This window comes from Balaenoptera musculus, chromosome 11 (assembly GCF_009873245.2).
Source record: "Balaenoptera musculus isolate JJ_BM4_2016_0621 chromosome 11, mBalMus1.pri.v3, whole genome shotgun sequence".
In the NCBI taxonomy this organism is placed as follows: domain Eukaryota; kingdom Metazoa; phylum Chordata; class Mammalia; order Artiodactyla; family Balaenopteridae; genus Balaenoptera; species Balaenoptera musculus.
In genome coordinates this window covers 70,928,201-70,952,851 of record NC_045795.1, presented here as the reverse complement: position 1 = coordinate 70,952,851, position 24,651 = coordinate 70,928,201, and the positions used below count along the sequence as shown (strand labels likewise).

The following is a 24,651-nucleotide window of genomic DNA, read 5'->3' as shown; positions in this document are numbered from 1 at the left end:
GCATGTGGAATTTCTCACAGAATCCTCACTTTCCATCCCCAATCTTAAACCCTGGTTTTCAATTTGCTTATTTTTCATTGCCTGCTATTTCAACCTAGTACAACCTCACCCTTTGAAGAAAAGTTTCTACTTTTTTTCTTGTAAATGTTGTTAATAATTTACAAATATTAGAAAGCTGCAAAATATTTTTTTAAAAGCTACAGAATTTTACATTTGCTCCAGTCTCCTAAATTTAAAATTTTAAGAATTGAGTCCTCCTTGGAGTAACAAAGGAATATTTCCTTTTACAATGAGTCCTTTTAAAAAGCACAAACTTACTGTTCAAAACACATTTAAAGAACCATTCTTATATTTTGTAGTTGGTCTTAAATATCTTTTATTCTGTCTGTTATGTTCAAGGAGAACAAGCTGGCAGATGCAGTAAAGTATAAAGAAGAAAAGTAAAATCATCAGTCATACCACTGCCAAATAATATTTTAGTGAGTTCCATATATATATTTTGTTGTTGTTGTTGTTCTGTGCTAGAATTTTCTCTTTTTACAAAGAAATGTCATATGATTTTACATTCTACTCTTTTTCCTTCTCATTCTCCGATTTCTACTTAGTTATCAGTTGTATGCAAACATGATTTTAAATACTTGCATAATGGTTTAAATTTTTATATACAAATATAAACTAAAAATTACGCGTAATTTTACCAACCAGATAATCTTGGTTGGCATTAAAATTGAATAAAACCCACATGGTTAGAAAATTCAAGCAGAGAACTACAGAAATGTTCAAAAACAATAAACAGAAGGCCTCTTCCACAGTCTTGTACCCTAGACCCTTTCCCCCAAAGTTAAACACTATTAAAATTTCTTGTGAATTTTTTTTCCAGAAAAAAATTTTATATTAATAGCTGTGTATATGTATCTATTTATAGGCTTATTTTTTATTTACACAAGAGGCTATGTTCCCCACCCTGGTCTCTACCTTGTGTTTATTAAGAATCATTCTTGGTGATCTTTGTGCAACATTTTTAAAGTGGTGTATCCCTACCTCTATAAATGTCTCCAGTTCCAGCTCTATTTTTCAATCTTGTCTGTGGTATAATTGGCTCTTCTGCTGAGCTCTTAGATGTGAGATAATAGCTATGTCACTCCTGTGTCTCACCAGCCCACGTTTCTCCAGCTCTTATCTCCTACCTGAGTATTCCTTGGACCACTGACCCTCAACATCCTTAATCTCCCCAGTAATTGAGGAGGCCCCAGGGAGTCTCACAGCAGTCTTCTTTAGCCTCTATTTGCAGCTCCCGAAGTCCCTTGAAATCAGTGATGCCACTACACCAGGGTTGATGCCCTGAGAGAAAGTCCTCTTTCTTCTGTCCAGGGCACTGCCTCGCAGGGTGAACACGGGGAACTTAATCAGTTTGCTTGGAGCCACCATGGATTTGCACACGTGTGTACACAAATGTGGGTGTGAGTGTACTCAAAATAATAACACACACTCTCTCAAGAGTCAGTCCTCTCAGCTGCTGGTTTCTTCTATGTAATGACTACATTCTGATATGTAACCATCCATATTTTTGCTCACTCATATATTTGCTTATTGTGTTGTGTAACCCCATGAACACTTGTCTGGAAAGGAGGGAGCCTTTGTTCTGACTGCAGATGATTATACCTTTTGAGTTCCTGTGTTTTGCATGGAGGGACAGTTCTTACAGTGGTAGCTGAATAGGAATACAATGCATTTTGATGAAGGAGAAGGTTAATTATTTCCCCAAACCAGGATGTGTGTCTCAAGGCAGAAAACATGTCTTATTAAAAAATACATTGGCAAAAAAAGGAAGGAGAAGAAGGAAGGGGGAGGAGAAAGGGAAAAATAAAACAAAGAAGGAAGGAGCAAAGGAAGGTGGGAAGAATGGAAGGTGGGAAGAATGGAAGGAGGAAATGTCCATCTCCATTAGGCCACATCTATTTTAATCATTGGAAAAATTAGCCACGTCCTCTGTCCTCAGATTGAGGGTCAGCAGGGTCGTTATCTTTGCATTCAGAGCTATTTTGATGCTGCTACTGCTGCCATCTCCACTGTCAACCTTCCTCCTCCTCATTACTGCTTCTACTCTTGTCATTATTTGTATTGCCATTCCAGATTCATGCTACGTGAATCAAGTAATCCCCAAATTTGTCTGAGTCACACATTGTGAAACATGCATTTGGAATGATTTCCTGAGAAAGCCTGGGTGCAGAATACAAATATTTTAAATGGACTTATCTTAGAGTTGTACTGCTTTTTTTCCTTGTCAATTTAAAACCCTTAATATGAATAAATTGTTTGTACAGTGGGACTTTTTTTTAATCCTTAGATAAGAAATACATGGTTTGAAAGCAGAGAATAAAAACATGAATGATAATGTACGCAATGCCCAAGAGAAGGTCCTTGCTGTTGCTCCTGGGCAGGCGTTACAATCGGCTATTTGGTGTGTTTATTTCAGGCTGCAGATAGTGGATAAAAGTGGCTGGTTGGTTGCCAGCACATGACTTATTTGCCAGATGGAGTGTTTAGTACTTGTTACATTTGATTTATATCACAGGTTCTTCCCATTAACAGTCTACTGGTGATAACCTACTTGGCTTTTCATGTGGTTACTTTGAAACAGCCACTTGACAACATTTGGCATATCACAAAGTTTAATACTGAATAAAGGAGTGAGTGAATGACTACATAGGTTCTGCCATATACTGACATGGTGCTCAGTGCAGAATGAGCACCCAGTACGTGTCTGTTCATTGAATAAAGGAATCCTGAATATGTGTTTCTCTGATTCACTGCACCAAGATTAGGCTTATGGACTTGAGACTTAAAGGGCTGGTGAAAGAGGTAGAAATAGATAGAAATAATAGTGCTTACATGTCTGAAGGGCTTGCATTTGCATGGAGGGAGATATTCTGCTCATCTGTATTGCCATTTAAACACGAAGTTGAATTACATGGAAGAAAGAAGGTCTCATCAAAATGGCCTTGATTCTGAGTCAAAGTGTAACTTCATAATACTGACAATTTCCATAATCTTGGGTCTTTTTTTTTTTTTTTTTTTTTTAGATAGGTCCACTTCAGGGACCTAGGCACTGAATATGTAATAAAATGTGCATTAAATATGGTGATCTTTACTTTCAGATTGAAAACTTGCAAGAACAACTTAGGGATAAAGACAAGCAACTGACCAATCTGAAAGACAGAGTGAAGTCCTTGCAGACTGATTCCAGTAATACGGATACTGCACTGGCGACGCTTGAGGAGGCTTTGTCAGAGAAGGTAAGCTTGGACTAAAAATTAGCGGGGGTATCAGGATTTAGGGAAACATGGTTGGGAGGAAATGATCCAAATGCATTTCAATGTGCTTGTTTTTCTCCATGCACCCACACTAAGCCTAGTCCCAGCTGGGCCTCGCACTCCCGTGCTCGCCCTTTGCAGTAGACTTGGCACACTGAAGCCAAAGGTGTCTTTTTGAAATGCATACCTGGTCACATCACCCTTGTCCCTGATTAAAAACCTTCACTACCTTGTCATTGTTTTTAGGATGATAAATATTGAAATCTTTAACCTCACCCATAGGGTCCGTCCCTTCATCTGCTTTGGCTCTTATCTGACCAGCCACTTCTCTGCCTGCCTCACTTCCCTCCCCTCCCCTCCTCTCCCCTCTTCTTCCCTCCCCCCTCTCCTCCCCTCCCTCCCTCCCTTCCTCCCATCTTTCCTTCCTTCCATCTTTCCTTCCTCCTTTTCCAACCTCATCCCCCATCTCTCTTCCCTCATTCTTTGTGCTCTAGGCATACTGGCCTTTTGGGTTTTTTTTTAAATTAATTTATTTTATTTATTTTTATTTTTGGCTGTGTTGGATCTTCGTTGCTGCGTGCAGACTTTCTCTAGTTGCGGCGAGCGGGGGCTACTCTTTGCTGCGGTGCTCAGGCTTCTCATTGCGGTGGCTTTTCTTGTTGCAGAGCATGGGCTCTAGGTGTGCGGGCTTCAGTAGTTGGGGCATGTGGGCTCAGTAGTTGTGGCTTGCAGGCTCTAGAGTGCAGGCTCAGTAGTTGTGGCACACGGGCTTAGTTGCTCCGTGGCATGTGGGATCTTCCCGGACCAGGGCTCGAACCCGTGCCCCTTGCATTGGCAGGCGGATTCTCAACCACTGTGCCACCAGGGAAGTCCCGGCCTTCTAGGTTTTTAAGTGCACCATTGTTCCCTTCTGCCTCAGACACTTTGCACATGCTATTACTGAGCCTAGAATGTTCTTTACTCTCTGCAGACTTAATTCCTCTTCTTCGGAGAGCTCAGCTTCCTGAGAAGCTGTATTGCACAGTAGTCAAGAATGTGGACATTGGAGTCAGACTGCTTGGGTTCAAATCCTAGGTCTGACACGTACTACTTTGGACAAGTTACTTAACCTCTCGCTTTCTCAGTTTTATCATTTGTAAAAGAGGATAATAATAGTACCTACTTTAGTGGAATATGTTGAGGAGAAAATGCATTAATATATGGAAAGTGTTGAGAATAATAGGCATAATAAGTTATAGCTGTTATTATTATTATCAATCATTTCCTCAGGGAAGCCTCCTAGGTAAAATCCTCTCTTATGTTCTCATGAACACTGTGAATTTCCCAGAGCTCTTGTCACAATCTTAATTGTTCATTTATCTGTTTTAATGTGATTAATTGGTCTTCTCTGCTAGACTCCAAGCCTGAGCAACATACCCCTATATATGTGTTATTTGTGTGTGTTAGCTTACCTTCCCCCAGTGCCTAGCACAATACCTGCATGGGGGAGTGCTCAGCGGGTGTTGATGGAGTGAGTCGCCACCATATGACAGGCACTGCTGTGGGTACTGGGGGTCCAGTAGAGAAGAGAATGGGTGAAAATCCTAGCTCTCGTGGAGGTTAGATTCTAATGGGACTGAGGAGACACAGACAATAATTAAGTAAGTAAAACACATGGGACTTCAGAGGGTAATAATTTCCATAGAAGAAAGCAAGAAGAGGGTACAGGGAGTGCTGGGGTGAAATGGCCAGGTAGAGGGTCTTACTGAGAAGGGGGCATTTGAGGAAAGTGGGGGATGAACCATGAGCACTTCTGGAGGGAGAATGTACTGGAGGGGAGAGCAAGTGCAGAGTGGGAGGGGGAGGGGGGAAAGAGTATCCCTTGAAGCCCCTGTGAGAAAGGATGAAAAATTTTGACTTTCACTCCGAAGGGGATAGGAAGCCATTTGGAGGGTTTTGTTCTGACTGACATTTAAAAGGATTATTTTGATTAAAAGAATGAACAAAATCTATTAGGCAAATAGGTCATTCTGATGTTTACCGATTCCTAAAATGATTTCTAGCCCATTTCATTCTAGTTAAGTTAGTTCGTTCATTCTCTGGGCACTTTTGTAGGACTCATACTGTGCAGAGTGTGTGTAGTGTGCTCAGTCTTAGCTCTGCCACTAACTAACTGGGTGACCTTGACAAATAACTCTCTCTCCCAGGGCCTCAAATTTCCCATTTGTAGGATGGGAGAATTAGATTAAATAGCCCACTGGTTCCACAAGTCAGCGAATCTTAAAGAAGTCTTCTCTGAACTCTACTTCAGAATCACCAGGAGTCGTCTGTTGAAAATATAATTATTAGGCCCCATGTATACCTACTGAATCAGAACCTTGAGTAGTGCCTAGAAGTCTGCACTTTGGCAAGCTCCCTAGGTCATTGTGATATATACTGTAGTCTAAGAACCACTTCTCTATGCTAAAAATATAGAAGGTAAAAAAAGGAGCCATAATTCTATGCCTAGATAGTCTTAATGTTCCTATTAAAATTATAAGATTATAACTTTAACATTAAATTATAAATAAGATACAAAATTTTATGTGGAAACATAAGAATAAATAAGATGACTTTTCAGGGAAATATATTCTTTTTACAATTTTCAAGAATTTAGTACCAAAACTTTTTTGGCTGTTTTGGGTCTTCGTTGCTGCGCATGGGGTTTCTCTAGTTGTGGCAAGCAGGAGCTCTTTGTTGCAGTGCGCGGGCTTCCCCCTGCGGTGGCTTCTCTTGTTGTGGAGCACGGGCTCTAGGCATGCGGGCTTCAGTAGTTGTGGCACGCAGTCTCAGTAGTTGTGGTGTGCAGGCTCAGTAGTTGTGACTTGCGGGCTCTAGAGCACAGGCTCAATATTTGTGGAGCACGGGCTTAGTTGCTCCACAGCATGTGGGATCTTCTTGGACCAGGGCTCAAACCTGTGTTCCCTGCATTGGCAGGTGGATTCTTATCCACTGCGCCATCAGGGAAGTCCCTCAAAACTTTCTTGTAGTAATTTTGTTTGTAAAATTTGAATAAAGGAATGTTGTTTCAAAAACTATTAATAATCATGTATCCCTTTTGCAGTTTTTGAGTGATACGATGTCAGTCCATTTGTACCCTTGATTTCTTTCTCCAAATATACAGAAATAAACTTATACCATATACATTTCCATATCATGTATTCTTGGCAGCATTTTATCCTTTTCCCCCCTACTAAGATTTGATTTATTCTAGTTTAAATCCCAAAACAATTCTCATACCTGAAACTACTCCCTTTACTTAAGTACTTCCTTTGAGACTGAGGAGATGTTCAGGAAGGAAAGCTGAGGTCTGTGGGAGTCTAGCCCCATCAAACTGTCCCCACTACTTGATAACTGCATCATGTGGGGCAAGCCTCTTCTCCTCTCAGGGCATCTCAGTAACTTATCTTCAAAATGTGCATTTAAACTAGCTGACCTCTAAATTCCTCGAAATCTTTTGGAATTACCTTGACAATAATTATTCAGTTTGCTGATCCACAATCTCAGGCATGTGAAATCTGTACTGGACCATAGATGCGCAGTTGAGAACTTAGATGCCATGAAGGGCCATGCAGGGAGCAAAAATGAAGGAAGTGGGTTTGGTGTTAAGCAGTAGGGACTGCTGATGACTATGGCAAGATGGAGCGTCTTTGACTTACCGCAAAATATTCAAGTTCAATTTTATAATATGATGCTCAAGCCAAACAAAATAGCTCTTTGGACCAGCTGTGGCCCATGAGCTGTTAGTTTCCAAACCCTGTTTGCCTCTGATTTTTAGCCTTTCACCTGATGAAGAATAAAAGCAAACACAGAGAGAATTTTCGAAAGGTGCCAAAAATCAGAGCATTAGTGTATTTGAAAAACACAGACAAAAACATTGGATAGGAACTGGCAAAGTTCTCTATCATGGGACAAAGAATAGTAGATTTATTTTAATTATTTATTCCGGTGGGTATCAGACTTCTATCTGTATCTAAAAATAATCTTATCATCTACAGAGTGTCTTAAAATACGGTTTCCTGGGTCCCATTTCCTAGTGATTCTGATTCAGTGCTCTGCTGTGGGCTCTGCTCTGCGGAATCTTTGTTTTTTAACAAGCATGCGCAGTGATTCTGATGCAAGTGTTTGGAAGACCACACTTTGAGGAACAGTAAATCCATGCTCTTTCATTTTAAATATGGGAAGTGGGCTCAGTGAGGTAAAATGACATGCCCAGAAATGCAAATCTGGGACGTGTGCAGCACTGTTCCTCATCTGTGGGCCCTGGGCGGACATCGTTAATCAACCGTGGCACCAGTTAACTTCTCAACCCAGCACTCTGGGAAGCCACTTCTGCTGTCTCTAAGTTAGCCCTTAGCTGGGACTTTATTGCCTCCCCAAGGCCACTCAGCTCATGGGTGATGGAATGGGACTAAAACTTAAATGTTCTGTTCTTTGTGTGTTTGACAATGCAATCTCTTTTAATAGCCTTTCCCTCACAAGTTCCATTTTTATCCACATGTAAGTGGACAGATCCTCTGCAACAAGACATGGGGCAAAAGATAAAATGATTAATTAAAAATCGTGAACTTATAAGAGCATTTAATTATTTGCTGTCCTTTGGCTGATGAATAGAACCCATTAGGCACTATTCACCATTTCACTTGGATTATTCCTTTTAATTTCTGGGAACTTATTCAAATATCCAGAGTGTGTAAAAATAAATAAATAAATAATGCTGCTTGGTGAGTTAAGATTGAGTAGGACTTCTGTGTGTCTAGGAATGACACACAGAAGCTCAAGGAACCCGCAGTATTTATAAAGCTGGTCTCGCCAAGCCTTGCTGTGGCCACGTAGCAGATAAGCAGTTGAGAAAGCCGGATAGCAGAGCTGCAGGCCACTGCAATGTGGTTCCCACCCAGCGATAAAGCACAAATAGATTAGACCTGTGCGGAGCCAGATGGGTGCGCAAGGAACACTTGCCAATGCAAATAAGACTAAAACAAGAACACATTGTTGGAATTTCTGCAAGTTGGTTGTTAATCAAGTAGATCATGGCATATTAGGACCTTTTAACACATGTTTTTGACATCTGGCCCTGCGCGGCTGACAGTTAAATTAGTTTTGTGATTGACGGAGAAATATTTTGCAGTATTGAATCATCAATAACACTTAAAAACATTATACTGCTTGCTGATTTTCTTTGTCATCGATGCCCAGTCAATAGTACAAGAGCTTAGAGCAAATCAACCTAATTTCCAAGTGACTCTGACACCTTCTGGATGTTAACATGCATACTTAATTCCCCTTCCTTTGAAGACAGGATGATCCCTAATTTGAATTTTTTTCCTTCCATCAGCCTTTTTAATTGCCTGTTGTATGCCAGACAGTTTGCCCAGCCCTGGGTTAAGAGATTCATAAGATTTGACTGTTGCCTTTTGGAAAGCTAGGCTGAGAGAGTGGACATGCAATAAAACCAAGCAAAGGGTGCCTAGTGAGAATAAATGCATGTTTATGTTCTGGCCAGAGTGATTCCAGGGAAGGTTTCTAAATAGTGATGTGACATGGTCAGTTTGGGGCTTTAAAAATATCACTCCAACAGCCATGGGGTGGAAGTGATGGGATGGAGATGGCCTGCTCACTGGTTGACCAGTTGTGAGGCTTTTGCAATAAGTGCAGGCGAAAGGCAGTGTGGGCTCCATTGCTGAAATTGTTAAAAGTCCTTGAGAGACTTACCGTGCACTGAGGCCATTTCCTTCTTCTGTCAATCACATAATCATCTACTCTACAATGGCACAGACAGAGTAAAATAGCACGGTAACTGAAATCAAGAAGAAACAAATATAGGCAATGTAATAGACTCATTTGTTCTATTTCTACCCCCACTGTTATAGTAATAATATACTTCATTTTAAAGTGTTTTTGAGTAATTACAAAACAACAATGGTACTTTTTTCGCCCTTGAAAGCATTAGACATAAATTATCGTCATTGGGGTAGAACAGTTGCTCCCCTGGGGGAACTTAAATCACAGGCTAAGTGTTCAAACTAACTTCCCTCTACATTAAACACCGTTTTACAGTTGTCTTATATATCAGGCATCATCTTGTACTATATACCTGTAAGAATATAAAAGACAATATTCTTAAGAATCGTTGCACCAACATTTTTTAACATGACCATCCAAAAGGAAATTCAAATATGTGTTAGGTAATTTGAAACAAGTTTCAGAAATCGAACTTAAATTTTACCCAAGCAGAATTTTCCTTAAAAAAAGAAGGTTCTGGGACTTCCCTGGTGGCGCAGTGGTTAAGAATCCGCCTGCCAGTGCAGGGGACATGGGTTCGAGCCCCTTGGGGAAGATTCCACATGCCGCGGAGCAACTAAGCCCGTGCGCCACAACTACTGAAGCCCGTGTGCCTAGAGCCCGTGCTCCGCAACAAGAGAAGCCACCGCAATGAGAAGCCTGAGCATCACAGTGAGGAGGGGCCCCCGCTCGTCGCAATTGGAGAGGGCCCGCGCGCAGCGACGAAGACCCAACGCAACCAAAAATAAATAAATTTTTTTAAAAATCCTTAGGGAAAAAAAAAGGTTCTTATTTTGATATCAGTAAGATTTCACACTTTTGGAAAACATGTCTACCAGAGTAATGTTTTTATTTCAATATAAAAGTCAAGGGCAGACAGACCCTCAGATCTCCTTGAATGGCTCCAGGTGTATGTTTGTGGCAGTGTGTTCTTTTTGGCGTGGCTAAGACTCAGACAGCCCTGGATGCCAGGGTGGGCCTTCTGTTTATGAGCTGGATCACCTTGGACGAGTCAGTCAGCCTCTCTGAGCCTGGGTTTCCTCTGCACTACTCTGTTACCAGAAGTACTGGTTCAGATCTCACAGATGTGATGAGGACTAGATGAGAAGGGTATATCACAGTGCCTAGCATGTAGCAACCTCTCAATAAAAGAAGCTGCTGTTTGAACTTTGCTCAAATTCTAGCAATGTTTTTGAGTCTCTACTGATTGCCAAGAAACCATTGAAAAAATGTGGAAGTAAATAAACACCTCCAGACACATTGGAAAATCACTTATATAAAGAGCTTATTCTTTCTTTTGTCTCAAGTTTTCACTGTGAGTCCAGCTCTAAGTCCCAGAGGGGTCTAGGTCCTGCCCCACTTTGATCCCCTTTCTAGTGAGAAGAGTCTTCAGAAACCAAGGAAAGTTCTTTGACATCAAATGGGAAAGCCAAGCAAAGAGGGTTGATCCAAGAGGTTAGTTCTGCCTCTTCCCCTTACCCATACAAGACTTTAGGTCTTGGTGCCTGAACCTCCCTCTTCTGGAATTGCTCTTGGAATTTTCCTGGTACCACCATGAACTTGAACATTGAGATCCCTTGCAACCCTATGATATTAAATAACTTTGATTAACAAGCTGAAAGCTTTATTGACTGTCTTTCCCAAATACTGTTATGCACAGCTTCTCTTCACAAACCCAGTTTTGAATATCTTGTGTTTGTTGATTCCTCTAGAACATTTCTTATGTGTATTTCTTCTTATTTCCTTTCATAGCATGCCTTGGCGTGCACACTGATCGGTTCTCACCTCTTTTTTTGGGCAATTGCCTCACAGGAAAGAATAATTGAGCGTTTGAAAGAACAACGGGAGAGAGATGATCGGGAAAGACTTGAAGAGATAGAATCATTCCGAAAAGAGAATAAAGACCTGAAAGAGAAGGTCAACGCTTTACAAGCTGAACTGACTGAAAAAGAGGTGAGTCTGGAAAAACAACCACACTGATAGTACTCATAAACCCATATCCACGTTGCCTTGAGAGACTAGAGACTTAGTTTGAGGGACTGTGTGAAGGCTTGGGGGACCTAGTTACCTTTGCTTTGTAAAGCTATCTGAATTCAAAGAACAATATTTACTGTAATTCCCTACATCCAGTGATGCTCTGTGCATATCTTCTGTACTCTACTGACCACATACCATTTAGCTCCTTGAAAGTTTTCTTGATGTCTTACCGTATTCATACGGCTTGGAGGATTCCAAGCCGTATTTTTTTTCAATGTCTCATGACCCCTTGTTTGAGATAACAATAACAACAACAGCATTGATAATAATAACAATAGTTCCACTTCGCTGAGGGCCTGTTATGTACTAATCCTTGTGTTGGGTGCTGTACGTTCATCTGTGCTTCTCAAATGGACCACTCAATACCCCCAGGTTAGGAGATATGGTACCATGCTGGACACATAGGTATAGATTGTGGCTGCTCTTCTGGGACATCATTTTTACATTACGGTAAATAATTTGAAAGAGTATTTTAATGCTAGCGCAAACATGGATACAGAAAACAAATCTCACCTGCATTTTTTAATGTAAAACAATATGCTTTAAAGAAATTTTTTGTTTGGTGGTTATGGAGAGTACCCCTATTCTGAGGGATGGCTATAACCCCTTTAGTTTACTTAGGGATACTTCGGTGGAGAAGTTTGAGAAGCAGCAATGCACATTCTTTTATTCAGTCTCCGAAGCTCTGAGATATGTGCTATTGTCCACACCTGGTCCCCTCACACTTATTTTTGTCTGTGGAAAATGTCTATCTCCTTTATGACATGTCAATCCTTTTGCTCTGTTGGGTTGTATCACAGCATAGTTGTATATGTCCCAGCTCCAAAGTATCACCTCAGACCTTGGGTTTTGATAATTCTATACAAATTAAAGTACTGTCTAAATTAGGAGTCCAAGAAGGGAACAATTGATGAGTAATAGGAATTTTGAGGAAACTTAGAAGCAAAATTTATATTCTCTAAAACTTAAGCTCACTAGTTTTTAGAGAAGAGATTATTTCTTTGATATGAAAATAAAGAATGTAAATCCTGGAGGATCTGTAATTACTGTAGTTAGTATGTAACAGAAGGCACAGAAGCTTCTATCTCGTTTGCAGCATTCTTCACAGATCGCAAGTGTTATTCATGGGTTTGCACCTTAAAAAAAAAAAAAGAAATATATAGATAGATATGCTTCTAATTGAAAAGAGATCTTGATGACATGGTGGACCATAAGCTTTAAATGAAAATAATTTTGTAAATAATGCTTACATTGTATGAACTTCAGATAGGCATTTCTGCAAACATTTATTGTTCCTGTGTAATAATGTGCCTGCCACTGGGCTAGGTGTGTCAGTCAAGGTTCCACCAGAAAAACAGAACTGTACCAAGGAATTTAACCATATTAAGAAATTTACTGCGAGGAATTGGCTTACATAGTTATGGAGGCTGGCTAAGCAAGTCCAAAATTCACAGGGAAGGCCATCAGGAAGGGCGGGCTGGAAACTCTCAGACAGAAGCTGATGCTGCAGTCCACAGGAGGAATTTCTTCTTCCTAAGGGAAACCTTAGTCTGCTCCTAAGACCTTTCAACTGATAGGATCAGGCCCACCCAGATTATGAAGAATAATATCCTTTACTTAAAGTCAACTGACTGTAGATGTTAGTCACATCTACAAGATGCCTCCACAGCAACACTTAGATTAGTGTTTGATTGAATAACTGGAGGCTATGACCTAGCCAAGTTGACACATAAAGCTATCACCCCTGGCAATTTTAAATTTATAAAGGAAAACAGTGTATAATTGTTGTTAGCATGGAGCTTATAATTTAGTTGAGGTGGTAATAATCTTCACCATGACAGAGTACCTGGATTATAAGATTCTTTATTATTTCTGTGGTAGTTACATGATAATGACCAATTGAAATTGGAGTCAGAGACCTGGGTTCAGACCTGTATCTCCCATTAATAGCTTGAGAACCTTGGAGAAGACAGGGCCTCATGTGAGCCTCAGTTTCCTTACCTGAAAAATGAGAATGGCTAACCTGTCCCTCAGAGGGTTGTTAGGACCTGGGTGGTTCGCTGGGTGATTGTGGTGGTATCTTCTTCAATAAGGTTGTTCCAGTGCCCATGAAGCAGTAAAGTGTTAGACCACATCATTTACTGAGAAACTGCTGTGTGCTTAGTGTTTTCCTAGGCACTGCAAAGGGATATAAAGGAAATGTACCCTGTCTGATTTTGGGTGGAACCTGAACAATTTAGTCACATAGTTAGACGTTGCTAACCATTTCGTGTTTGCTGGTGGGCATTGCTCTCCTAGCTAGCAACGTTGTGTTCTGTGGTATATGCTAGTATTTACTTCTTTACCTTCTGGGATTTGTACTCTACAGGGAAGCTCTTGGTTTCTGGGCGTGATTAATGAATGGAACAACTTGGGTAATCCCATGTCAGAGTTGGAGAGATTCATTATATTGCTGAATCTGAATTTACAAAGCACTAGGCCGTAAAGTCTACTCTGAATATTTAAGTAATCTTATCTTTGATTCTGTAGAAGATGTTTGAGAAACCATTGGTCATTTTTCATTAAAGAAATGGAATTTGATAAAAACTTAATAGGATTCTTCTTTTATACTTGATTTGCCCTTTTGGGGGAGAAAAGAATTGAAGTTGGTATTTTCTTTCATATTTTTCTTAGAGTTTGTGCCACCTGACAGCAATAAACGTAAATGGAAGGTTCAGGGTGTCTGTTTTGCCATGACATGTAAAGACCACCTTGGGACTTAGATCATTAGCATAACTTTGAGACATGAAACATGCATTTACTGACCACACCATTTGGTCACATTTGATTTTACTGCAATTAGATCCTGCTTGGTTCTGTAAACTGGCCAACTTTAATTTCCTGGCCAGGGCCGACTATTGTTACCTTAGTAAGACTATATTTACCCTCTCTGTCTAATGCACACTTTATTACTACGTATAGAATCAATGTATTCAAATTGAAGGCATTACTAGTAGAAATTATAGTGTTCTACTTACTAGTGTTCTTTTCCTTTCAGTCTAGTTTAATTGACCTCAAGGAACATGCATCTTCATTAGCCTCAGCGGGGCTGAAAAGGGACTCCAAATTAAAATCTCTAGAAATAGCCATTGAACAAAAGAAAGAAGAATGTAGCAAATTGGAAGCACAGTTAAAAAAGGTAAGTGAAGTCTAAGAAAAAACATGCTCATTTTACTGAATTTATAAAATAGGAAAGGAAGAGACATTTTTCAAAAAGTAAAAATCCCTTATCTTTTGTCATCTGGTGATAAAAGGATTAATTAAGCAATCTTTATTCCTAAGAAGTCTGCATCAAGTCTGTCTGTGAACCTGAAAAGTTATCTTAGGTTTCTTGTCTGGGGAAAAACAAAACAAAACAAAACCAAACCTTGACAAACAGATGAAAATTGTAGTAGAAGTGAAAAATATTATAAAAATCAAAAACCAACCGTTACTCTCTGGGCAAATCTCAACTATCAAAAAAAGATAAATGGAAGTGTTTGCAATAAACCAAAGAATCCAGGGGTCCCATTATACATTGATAAACTTTTACTACTTTGAGTAGTAGGTCAATTTTTTTAATTGGAACTTTGTAAAACTTTACCCGACAATGTTAAATTTCTAGAAGTTCACCAAAATAATCAAGTCCTTGTAAGATGTATGGATTGACTATTTATACTTGACCAGAAATGGCCTGAATGTCTAAGCAAGTTTGTATGTAGAAGGCTTCAGAAAAGAAAGCAGGATCTTTGCATTGCAGCATTAACATGTTTTCTCTGAACTGGACATTTTTGTGGAGTACATTTCCAGTCATGCATTGTTCCTTTGACTTTTTCCCTGTGTTGTTTGGTACGTCTGCATTCATTGTTCACGTAAAACTCATAACATTATGAGTTTAAGCATTTTGTTTCCCTTTGACAACTTTATAAACTTATTCAAAAGAGATGATAAGAATCTAAACAATCAAACGAAGCATATAATAAAATTTGACTGTATAATTCATAGCATATTGGAATGGGGATTTATTTGCTAGAGTTATGAAAATATATGATATGGTTGATAGGGATGTGAAAGCATCATATCTGTGGAGAAATTCTGGATATTTTAAAATTTAATATACTATTTTGTACGTATGATGCAATATATAACTGAAATGTGATTATACTGTGTTCACTTTACCACAGAATTTTAGGGAATTGTCATGAGATTTCACACTAATAAAGTCTCTTTACTAATACAGAAAAAGATAAATATACAGGTCAAATCTCTTTACAAAAAAACAGCCAGAAAATCTCTATATTACAAAGTCTATTTCCTAATCCACTCAACATCTCACTTTTTTCAAGCAACATCTAGTTAAGCAGAAATCTTGAACAATAAATAGAAGAATTTAAACTGCCTATTTGAGGGTGTTTACATGGAGACTGACTTGGCTATTTATGCATTGGGTGTATGATACATATTCTTAACACATATATGAATGTTTTCTGCAATATGTTATACATGCATATGCATATCAAGAAATGAACCTAAGAAAGGTACTTTTTATTTAATGAACAGTTTTGTGATCATAAGGCAGACTCTCAGATAACTCTGTTGAGAGAACTTCTTTGGCTTCCTGTGGTGGTCTTTGAGTTATCTTACCTCACTTGCAATGTGCTGAGTCCTGAAGGAGGGCCCCAAATAGACCTGGGCATGAAAGATGCCCTTCATCAACTCTGAGGAGCCATTGTGGAGTTGAGGGCATCCCATATATTATTTCTGCAGATACATACTTGACACCCTCCCTTTTAGTGTAAGTCATCTATGGAATTTGAAATCCTCTAAAAATTAAAAGAAAGAGGTTCATGTATTGATGCTTGTAGTTTCCATGTATATGACTTAACTAGTTTAATAAATGAGTGTCTATGCAATTGAATTTAGTTTCTTTCAACATAGTTATGGTTAACCCCCAAAAGTCAATTAGAACATGTGGTTTCCTTAGACTCTCAGATAGACACCATGTTCTGAAATTCATAGATCAAATCCTATAAATATTTTAGCATTATTCCTGATGACATTTTAACATTCTGCTACATCACCAGAATTAAAGTAACAAATACGGTTGTCTTGCTGTAAAGGACCTATTTAATTTATGAAAAGATAATTTGTTTCTAAGTATATAAATAATCTTTGCTTATACTATCTCCTAAATGCATAGTACAGTGAGATTAAATAAGGTAATTATAATTTAAATATTTTTATACCTAACCTGCAGATGTTATTTTGTTATTTTTGGCCCTCTACATCAACTAAATTCGAAAGTTCAAAATACTTTTTCTAGTAGTCTTTAATTTCTGCTAATAAATAGTTCTGTAAAAACCTCAAGTACCCATCACCTTAAAAAGAATTGAGATCTACATGAAATATTTGAAAATATAAGCCAACAGTATGTGAATATACATAAAACACATCATTTACTCATGGAAAAATAAGCAGCTATAAAAGCTTAAGGAGTGTCTGGGCCTCCTTTTAAATAAAAGGGTATGTGACTTGTGAATAAAATATAAGGGGTTACTAAATGAAAGCTGAAAACATAATAGTTTTATTATGTCATAAATAAACCATGAGTTCCCAATGGAATTTTGCTTAAGATTTGTGAGCGTCCAGGTATTTTTATCATAAAATCCATACAGCATTGTAGATGTGTTTAGCTAAACAGAAACCTTGTTTGCTAGTGACAATGGAATCCAAATGGCAATTTAAATTTGCTTTTGTCTTATAAACAATGCTTGAAATTGGTGAGTTTTAACAGAAAAGTTTGTGGAGAACATTCATACACATAGTTGCTTTGAACCCTTTACTATACTGTGTCAATTTAAGACATTTCCAAATACTTTGTGTCAAAAATGGTTACTATAGGCAGAAAAGGAGCTATTCCTTACATATTCCATCCCACCTCTTAAAAACAAACAATCCAAGATTCACTTGTAAGGAAATCTTTACTGATATTAGTGAGGCTGATAAAATGATATTAACCAAATAATTCTTAAGTACTAGCTATGAGTGTACTTTATAACTTAGTGCATTCATTAATCTTAATTAGACACCTAGGGGTTGAGAAGAACCTAGTGGCATGTGGATCATTTTGTCTTTCAAAAGAGTATTTAGTGTTCAATATGTAGAAGTAAATTTACCTTAAATTACTAGAAATCATTTGAGAAGCAACAGCAATTCAAAATGTTTTGATTTGTCTTATTTGGTAATTTTCCAATTAATATCATTTTGAGGAGGGTGTTTTTTAAAACCACAATAAAACTATCATTTACTTTATCAAAGTTGAAGAAAGAAAAAATTCATGTTCTTCAAAGACATGTCTTGGCTTAAAGCAAATGAAAAGATCCTACAATATTTCACCTTCTACACCTTGACATTGAGCCCCAAATTAATGATGCAAGTATTTAAGAAATATAACTTGAGGATGCTATTTAAAATATTTAGTACATTTAAATCTGCAAACATTTAAATCTTCTACACAAAATAGAAGGGCATCACAGATTCCAAAGGACTTGGAACATAGTAGGGTAGACACAGAAAATGGTATTTTTTGTTATTATGCACTACCAGTGGAAACTGGCAGTAGACAATGGATAATACTGTATTTGGGTTCCCTTTAATCTTCCTACTGACTTAAATTTTTTCTTTTCCCATTTGCTGTTAATCCTGTAATGTCTTGCTTACTGATATTTTGCTATTGCTAACCTGCTGTTTGCTGATCTGTATTTTTCTAAAGTTAGACTGAACAGAAAATTCAGGCTTGTGTTAATATAAAAGAAGAGGTATAAATTCAATGATAAGAGTTAATTAATCTTTTATTATTACCATCTTTGAAGTTCAGGTAACAAATTGCAGGCTTGGCCAAAAGCACTTCCTCTGATTCATTGTTGGAGGCCAGCACTTCATGTATCATCAAAAGTGGACAGCTTTCTTTATTTCATGGGTTATTTAACTTGAGAAAGGGAAAGTAACACAAACCTTAAATTTCTTATTCCAGCTATTCTTTTTTAGGAGCCAAAGTCAACATTTCTATTTCCCTAGAGCCTCTCACTTTCACTGTGGAATGTTTAGAAACTGAAATTTCTTCCTTTTAACCATGAGTTTGTCTGTGCAAATGCACTAGATTTGTTGAGCTAATGCTGTGTTTCTGGATCTTTCCTTCTTTCCCTGTCTGTGCTTCAATGCCTCCCCAACTTTGCAATGTAGCAAGCTGAGCAGTTGTTCAATCAGATGTACAACCCAGTAAGTCATTTCTGAAAGTTCCCGCTGTAACATATCAAAGCATGAGGATCCATTGATCACGTCACAGTGTGCCATATTGGGGATGTTTCGAAAATATTTATACGTCTCTTCCCATTTCCGTTCTGTCAAAAGAAATGACCTGTGCAGAGGCCACTGCCATTTCTTTTGAAAGTGAAATTTTAAAATTAAGAACTCAGGGAAATATTGCCAGCTCTGATATTACCTCTGTCTTAACTTCAACCCTAAGGCGATAGAAAAACAGAGGTCAGCTGCAGATCTAGGCTCATAGGATTCTTTCCCAGATCCTTCAAACATAGAGTTATCTATGCCAAAAGGGATAGCATTTGTAAAATAGCAAACAACTCAATGTATGTTATATTCAAGGGATAGAAGTTAAAGTAGGTTTAGATTTTAAAGTAGGGCTATGCCCTTTGAGACTAGTAAATGCCTAACATTACTGTGGGTTTTGTAAGAGTTAAAAACATATCACTTGAGAACAAAGTAAAATATAGTCTCCTAATAACAGATAGTAACAATTCTGATTATAGCTTAATGGTACAAAAAAACAGGTAACTAGTAAAAAATATGTGTAAAACAGCCCAGATGCCACCACTGATTTTTTTATCCTCATAACAAGTGTGTGTTTATATGAAGCAGTTTATTTGTTTCTTTAACTTATTAAAGAAGAAGGGCTTTTTTGTTTTGTCAACTTAGGTGACTTAATGGGAGAAATAATACATAAAGGTGACTGGGATTTGTTATGTGGCAGATGTGATCTGTGCTATCATGCATTCTAATTATCTCTTATTTATAAATTCCCATCATGGGAAAAAGGAATAGCAGGGATAAAGGAAACAATTCAGCCAACAACTTTTTGTTAAGCCGCTGCTCCAGGATACATACAGCATGATACACAAGATGCTTGGGTGTATTTCATTAGATTCAGCCTCCACCCTCCATTCTTTAAAACAAATTGTACTTTTGAAAACAGAATTCCTCAAGCCTCGTTGGAGCATCTTTATTAACCTCTTTCCCCATATGTGATTTTTAGCAGAGCAACAAAAATAACCCAAATTTCCTTTCCCTTAATATTTGAATGGTTAATAAGCAGGTTTAGGACAGTGGAGATGTGAAGAAAGACAAATTAAGATTGGGATATCTTCAAGCTTGAAAATTGACTCCGGGAAAAATAAGTGTTTTCTGTAGATCATTTTAAAGAGGTGTAAAGTAATCCCACTGAAATTGTCTCACACTTACTACTTAAGGACAGGAGAAAAACCTAAGTATGTCATGTTTTCGGTGTGCAGGGCAAATGGGGAGGGCTTTGTTTCTGCAGCAGCTATGATTTATCAGGACCACAATAGGAGTTCACCATCCCTGTTAGGATAGGTAGGGCCAAAGAAATAGTTCTGTTAACTTTTAGACCATTTCCAGAAATATTGATGACATGGCACATATTGGATTTTGCCTTCATTTTAACCCAGTGATGGGTCTCTAGGATGCAAAAGCAAACTTTTCAGTCCTTTAGGTGACTAATTCAAAAGTCGTTGACTGATTTTTCTCCCTGAGTTAATTAAGCTAACCCATTGTTTTGGCATCCTGGGAATATAGCCAATTATTAATATAGCCAATTAATATAGCTCATTATTATTACTTTTTAAAATTTATTTTATTGAAGTATAGTTGATTTACAGTGTTGTGTTAATTTCTGCTGTACACTGAAGTGATTCAATTATACATGTATATATTCTTTGCCATTTTCTTTTCCTTTATGGTTTATTACAAGATATTGAAAATAGTTCCCTCTGCTATACAGTAGGACCTTGTTGTTTATCCATTCTATATATAATAGTTTGCATCTGCTAATTCCAAACTCCCAATCCATCCCTCCCCACCCCTCTGCCCCTTGGCAAGCACAAGTCTATTCTCTCTGTCTGTGAGTCTGTTTCTGTTTTGTAAATAAGTTCATTTGTGTCATATTTTAGATTCCCCATATAAGTGTTATCACATGGTGTTTGTATTTCTCTTTCTGACTTACTTCACTTAGTGTGGTAACCTCTAGTTGCATCCATGTTGCTGCAAATGGCATTATTTCATTCTTTTTTATGGCTTAGTAGTATTCCATTGTATATATGTACCACATTTTCTTTATCCATTCATCTGTTGATGGACACTTAGGTTGTTTCCGTGTCTTGGCTATTGTGAATAGTGGTGCTGTGAACATAAGGGTGCGTGTATCTTTTTGAATTATAGTTTTGCCCAGATATTTGCCCAGGAGTGGGATTGCTGGATCATATGGCAACTCTATTTTTAGTTTTCTGAGGAACCTCCATACTGTTTTCCATAGTGTATAGCTCAGTATTTTAACTCCCCTGTCTGCAGATATTCTCAGGGTTCAATTCTTTTTTATTTATTTATTTTTGAATTTTTAAAAAATGTATTTATTTACTTTTGGCTGTGTTGGGTCTTTGTTGCTGCTCGCGGGCTTTCTCTAGTTGCGGTGAGTGGGGGCTACTTTTTGTTGAGGTGCGCAGGCTTCTCATTGTGGTGGCTTCTCTTGTTGCAGAGCACAGGCTCTAGGCATGCGGGCTTCAGTAGTTGTGGCACGCGGGTTCAGTAGTTGTGGCTCATGGGCTCTAGAGCACAGGCTCCGTAGTTGTGGCGTGCGGGCTTAGTTGCTCCGCGGCATGTGGGATCTTCCCAGACCAGGGCTCGAACCCGTGTCCCCTGCATTGGCAGGTGGATTCTTAACCACTGTGCCACCAGGGAAGCCCTCAATTCTTTTTTAGACTGATAGAGATGCAGCATGATGAATTTTCTATACTTTAGAGTGTTTTAAAAAATGACTATGTTTTTCTGGTTATAGAAATAAGGTATGGTCTCAGCGGAAAGTTTGCCAAAGTATAGATGGATATAGGAGAAAATAAAAGTAACAAGACACCTTAGTGCACAGAGATGATAACTAGGAACATCTAGGTTGTTCCACACCCAGACATCTTTTGATTGATTGTTAGTGTTCTTTCATCTCCTGTCTCCTTTTCTACCCTTTTCCTTCTTTCTTTCCTTTCTCCCCCTTCCCTCCCTTTTCCTTCCTTCTCTCCTTCCCTCTATTCGTTCTTCTTTTTCTTTTTTCTTATCTAATATCTATTTCTTTTCATGAAGTTGTGTCAAAGTGTTTGTTGAGTTTTATATCCTATTTTTATGACATAGCATCAGAATTTTCTCATGTAATTAACTGTTCTTCTAAAACACCTTTTTAATGGCTGTATGATATTCCACTCTATGTTCTCATTCTCCAAACGTTAATCATTTCTTCCCTCTTTTTTTTTTTTTTGCCAATATAAATAATACACTGAAGAACATCTTTCCATAATAATTTTCCCACATTTCTATTTTTTTAATAGAATAAAATCCTGGGCCAGTAACTTTTAAAAGCTCCCAGTAGTTCCTGCTATGTTGCATTTTAGAGAAGTTCTACTAAGGCATGGTTCTTCCAGCACTGAATAAAGGCATTCTTTCTGTAACATCCAGACCAACACCAAGGACTGTCATTTTACATAACTTTGACAAATGCACAGGTGGAATATTTTTTCTCATTTTAACTTTCCTTTCATTAATTACTAGTGTGGTTGAGGTTTTTAATTCATTTATTAGCTGTTTGTATTATTCTTCTGTAAATTGTTTCTTTAAGTCATTTAAGCACTTGTTTTTGAGTTTTCTGTTTTGTTCATTGGATTGTATGGGTTATTCTGTGCTTTATATGGAAACTTTGTCAGATTTGTGGCGAAGTTTTATTTACTTTAATTTTTTTCTATAGAGAACTATTTTTACATTCTTGACCTGTGTTTCCCTTTAGGATTTCATCATTGCCTTTATGCTTAAAAGTCATCCTCTGATTTCAAGCATAGACACTCACCTATATTAAATTTTTTAAATGTTACTTTTTATATCAATTTAACCACCTTATCTATCTTTAGATTACTTTGATTCATGTTGAGTGGTGGGGTTCTAACTATATTTTTCTAAATGATCAACTAGTTATCCCAGCACCATTTATCAAGTAATTCTTTCTGTATCCACTGATCTTGCTACTGTTTTATACTAAATTCTTATATGGATGAATATCTTAATTTCTGAGCTTCTGTTTAGTTTTATCAATTTCCATTGCTTGTTGAGTCAGAATTTTATTTATTGTGGCTTTATAATATTTTTAAACATCTAGTGCAGCAAATTCCACCCTACTTCTCTCTGCTTTTTATTAAGTCTTGGTTTGTTTTAATGTTCTTAGCCTTTAATTTTCTGTCATTCCAAGTAAACTTTAGGATCACCTTGTCAATTAAAAAGCACAGTTGTTTATTTTAATTTGAATTATATTCAACCTATAAAATAATTTTAGAATGATTGCTATCTTTCCAATATTTTTTTCCCCATTTCGTGAACTTGATACAACTTTTATCTATTTCAGTTATCTTTTACAGTAAAGTTTTGACATTTTCCTATTATAGGCCTGTGATGTTTCTTTTTAAGGATAGCCCTAAGCATTTCTATGTATATAATTTTTAGGTTACTGTTGTGAATGCTATATTTCTCCTTTTATTTTCTAACCAGTTACTGGTACCTAGGAAATTTATTTTATTCTTGTTTATTTATTTTGAATATGGCCACCCTACAAAACTTGGTGAATTATAACTTGCTTTTGTTAAATAAGATAATTTTACAGTCAGTCCTATGTACATCAGTCTAAACTAAATCAGAATAAATAAAAATTAAGCTTTGAAGTCCTCCTGGGAGTATTCTTATCCTAGAGTAGAAATAAACCTTCTACTTTGAAAAACCTTTTACATTAGTCACTCTGTTTTACTAAATGATACTCTAATGCCATGTCTTAGGAGTCTAAAATGTTGTCTGTGTATCCTTATTACTTCTTATAGTAATAACCTTTCTTCAGCTTAACTACCAGTCTCTACTCCTGAAGGAGTTTTGTCTTGTCATTATAAACACTGTGCAGGTTATCTTCAGGTGAGTTCTCTTCTTCCTTTAGTTCTTAATTCTAGACAAGTAATATCATTTTTTCATCAGTCTCCAATACCTTCTTTGCTGTAGCCCTAATGGTTATTGTGCCCAGAGATGGTATCCAGAAGCCTCTTATAAATTTTTAATAAATCTTTAGACTTTCTGGGTCCTAAATTTAGTGCTTCATTTAATACCATCATTGCTGCAGGGCAAATGTTTGATTTGGAGGTACTGGGGCAACTTTGCTACTGGCTAAGATGCACTTGAGACCCCTCTGTTGTTCCCACACATATGAGTCCCCCCTGCCTGGTCACTATCTTTTGAAATCCCATCTCTTCTACAAATTCACCTTTTGTGGGACTCATATTTTATGTAAGGTTTTACAAGAAAAAGACCAAGCATTTTTCCAGTCCAAAGGGGAAAAAAATTTTGTTCATGTTCAGTGTACTCTTCCTGATTTATATGTCATTATAAGACTGCAATCCCAGGGACATGATAGGCTGAATTATAAATACTTTCACAGTCCTTGTCTAGGTACAGTGGTTTCTTTTTACGATTTTTTTTTAGCCAGTGTCTGAAAATTATTTGATTCACTCATAGACTAGCTAGCTCCCCTGACACAATGGAAAATTACAACTATTTAAGAGATAATTCAGAGCATACATGTAGCATGTACAAACACACATGTACACACAAACAAACATACCTCACACTGAATCTAGGCTTTCAGTACCTAAAGAATTCAAGTTATATTTGAAATAACACTTAATATTTGAAGTCACATGTTTTGTATCAGACCATCCAGATAATTACTCAGTTCTCTACATTGCTAATTTTAGGAAATTCCATAGTTAAAAGGTATTACATTAATAATTATATTTTTGTGTGAAGGGTCTTAAGAAGTGTTAAGCGTACAGTTGGTTCTTTTTATTTTGTATATGTGGAACTTAAATGTTCAAAATAATTTTTCTTATGTTTATTATACATATCCTATTTGTCTCATCTATGACAAGAAATTTCTTTTTGGAATGGTTGTTATAATATTCAAATTGTGAATATTCTGGATGTAGTTAGCTGGAATTGTGAAAGAATAATTTCCTTTAGCATTAAGTAATGTAAGACTCAAAGGTACATCGTTATTAGTTTCCAGACGTATTTTTTAGACTCACCTATTATATTTGGTATTAAT

The 24,651-nt window shown here is 37.4% G+C and overlaps 1 protein-coding gene across 4 annotated transcripts in view; it reads left to right on the top strand.

Annotated features, from left to right (window-relative positions):
* Positions 1 to 24,651, top strand: part of ERC2 (ELKS/RAB6-interacting/CAST family member 2) — a 962,898-nt gene that overhangs the window by 427,129 nt on the left and 511,118 nt on the right. For all 4 annotated transcript variants that reach the window (XM_036870128.1, XM_036870127.1, XM_036870130.1 and 1 more), the window contains exons 8-11: positions 3,159 to 3,296; positions 10,929 to 11,069; positions 14,191 to 14,331; positions 18,414 to 18,449. In XM_036870128.1, the coding sequence (XP_036726023.1) occupies positions 3,159 to 3,296; positions 10,929 to 11,069; positions 14,191 to 14,331; positions 18,414 to 18,449 (456 nt within the window). The remainder of the gene's footprint in view (positions 1 to 3,158; positions 3,297 to 10,928; positions 11,070 to 14,190; positions 14,332 to 18,413; positions 18,450 to 24,651) is intronic.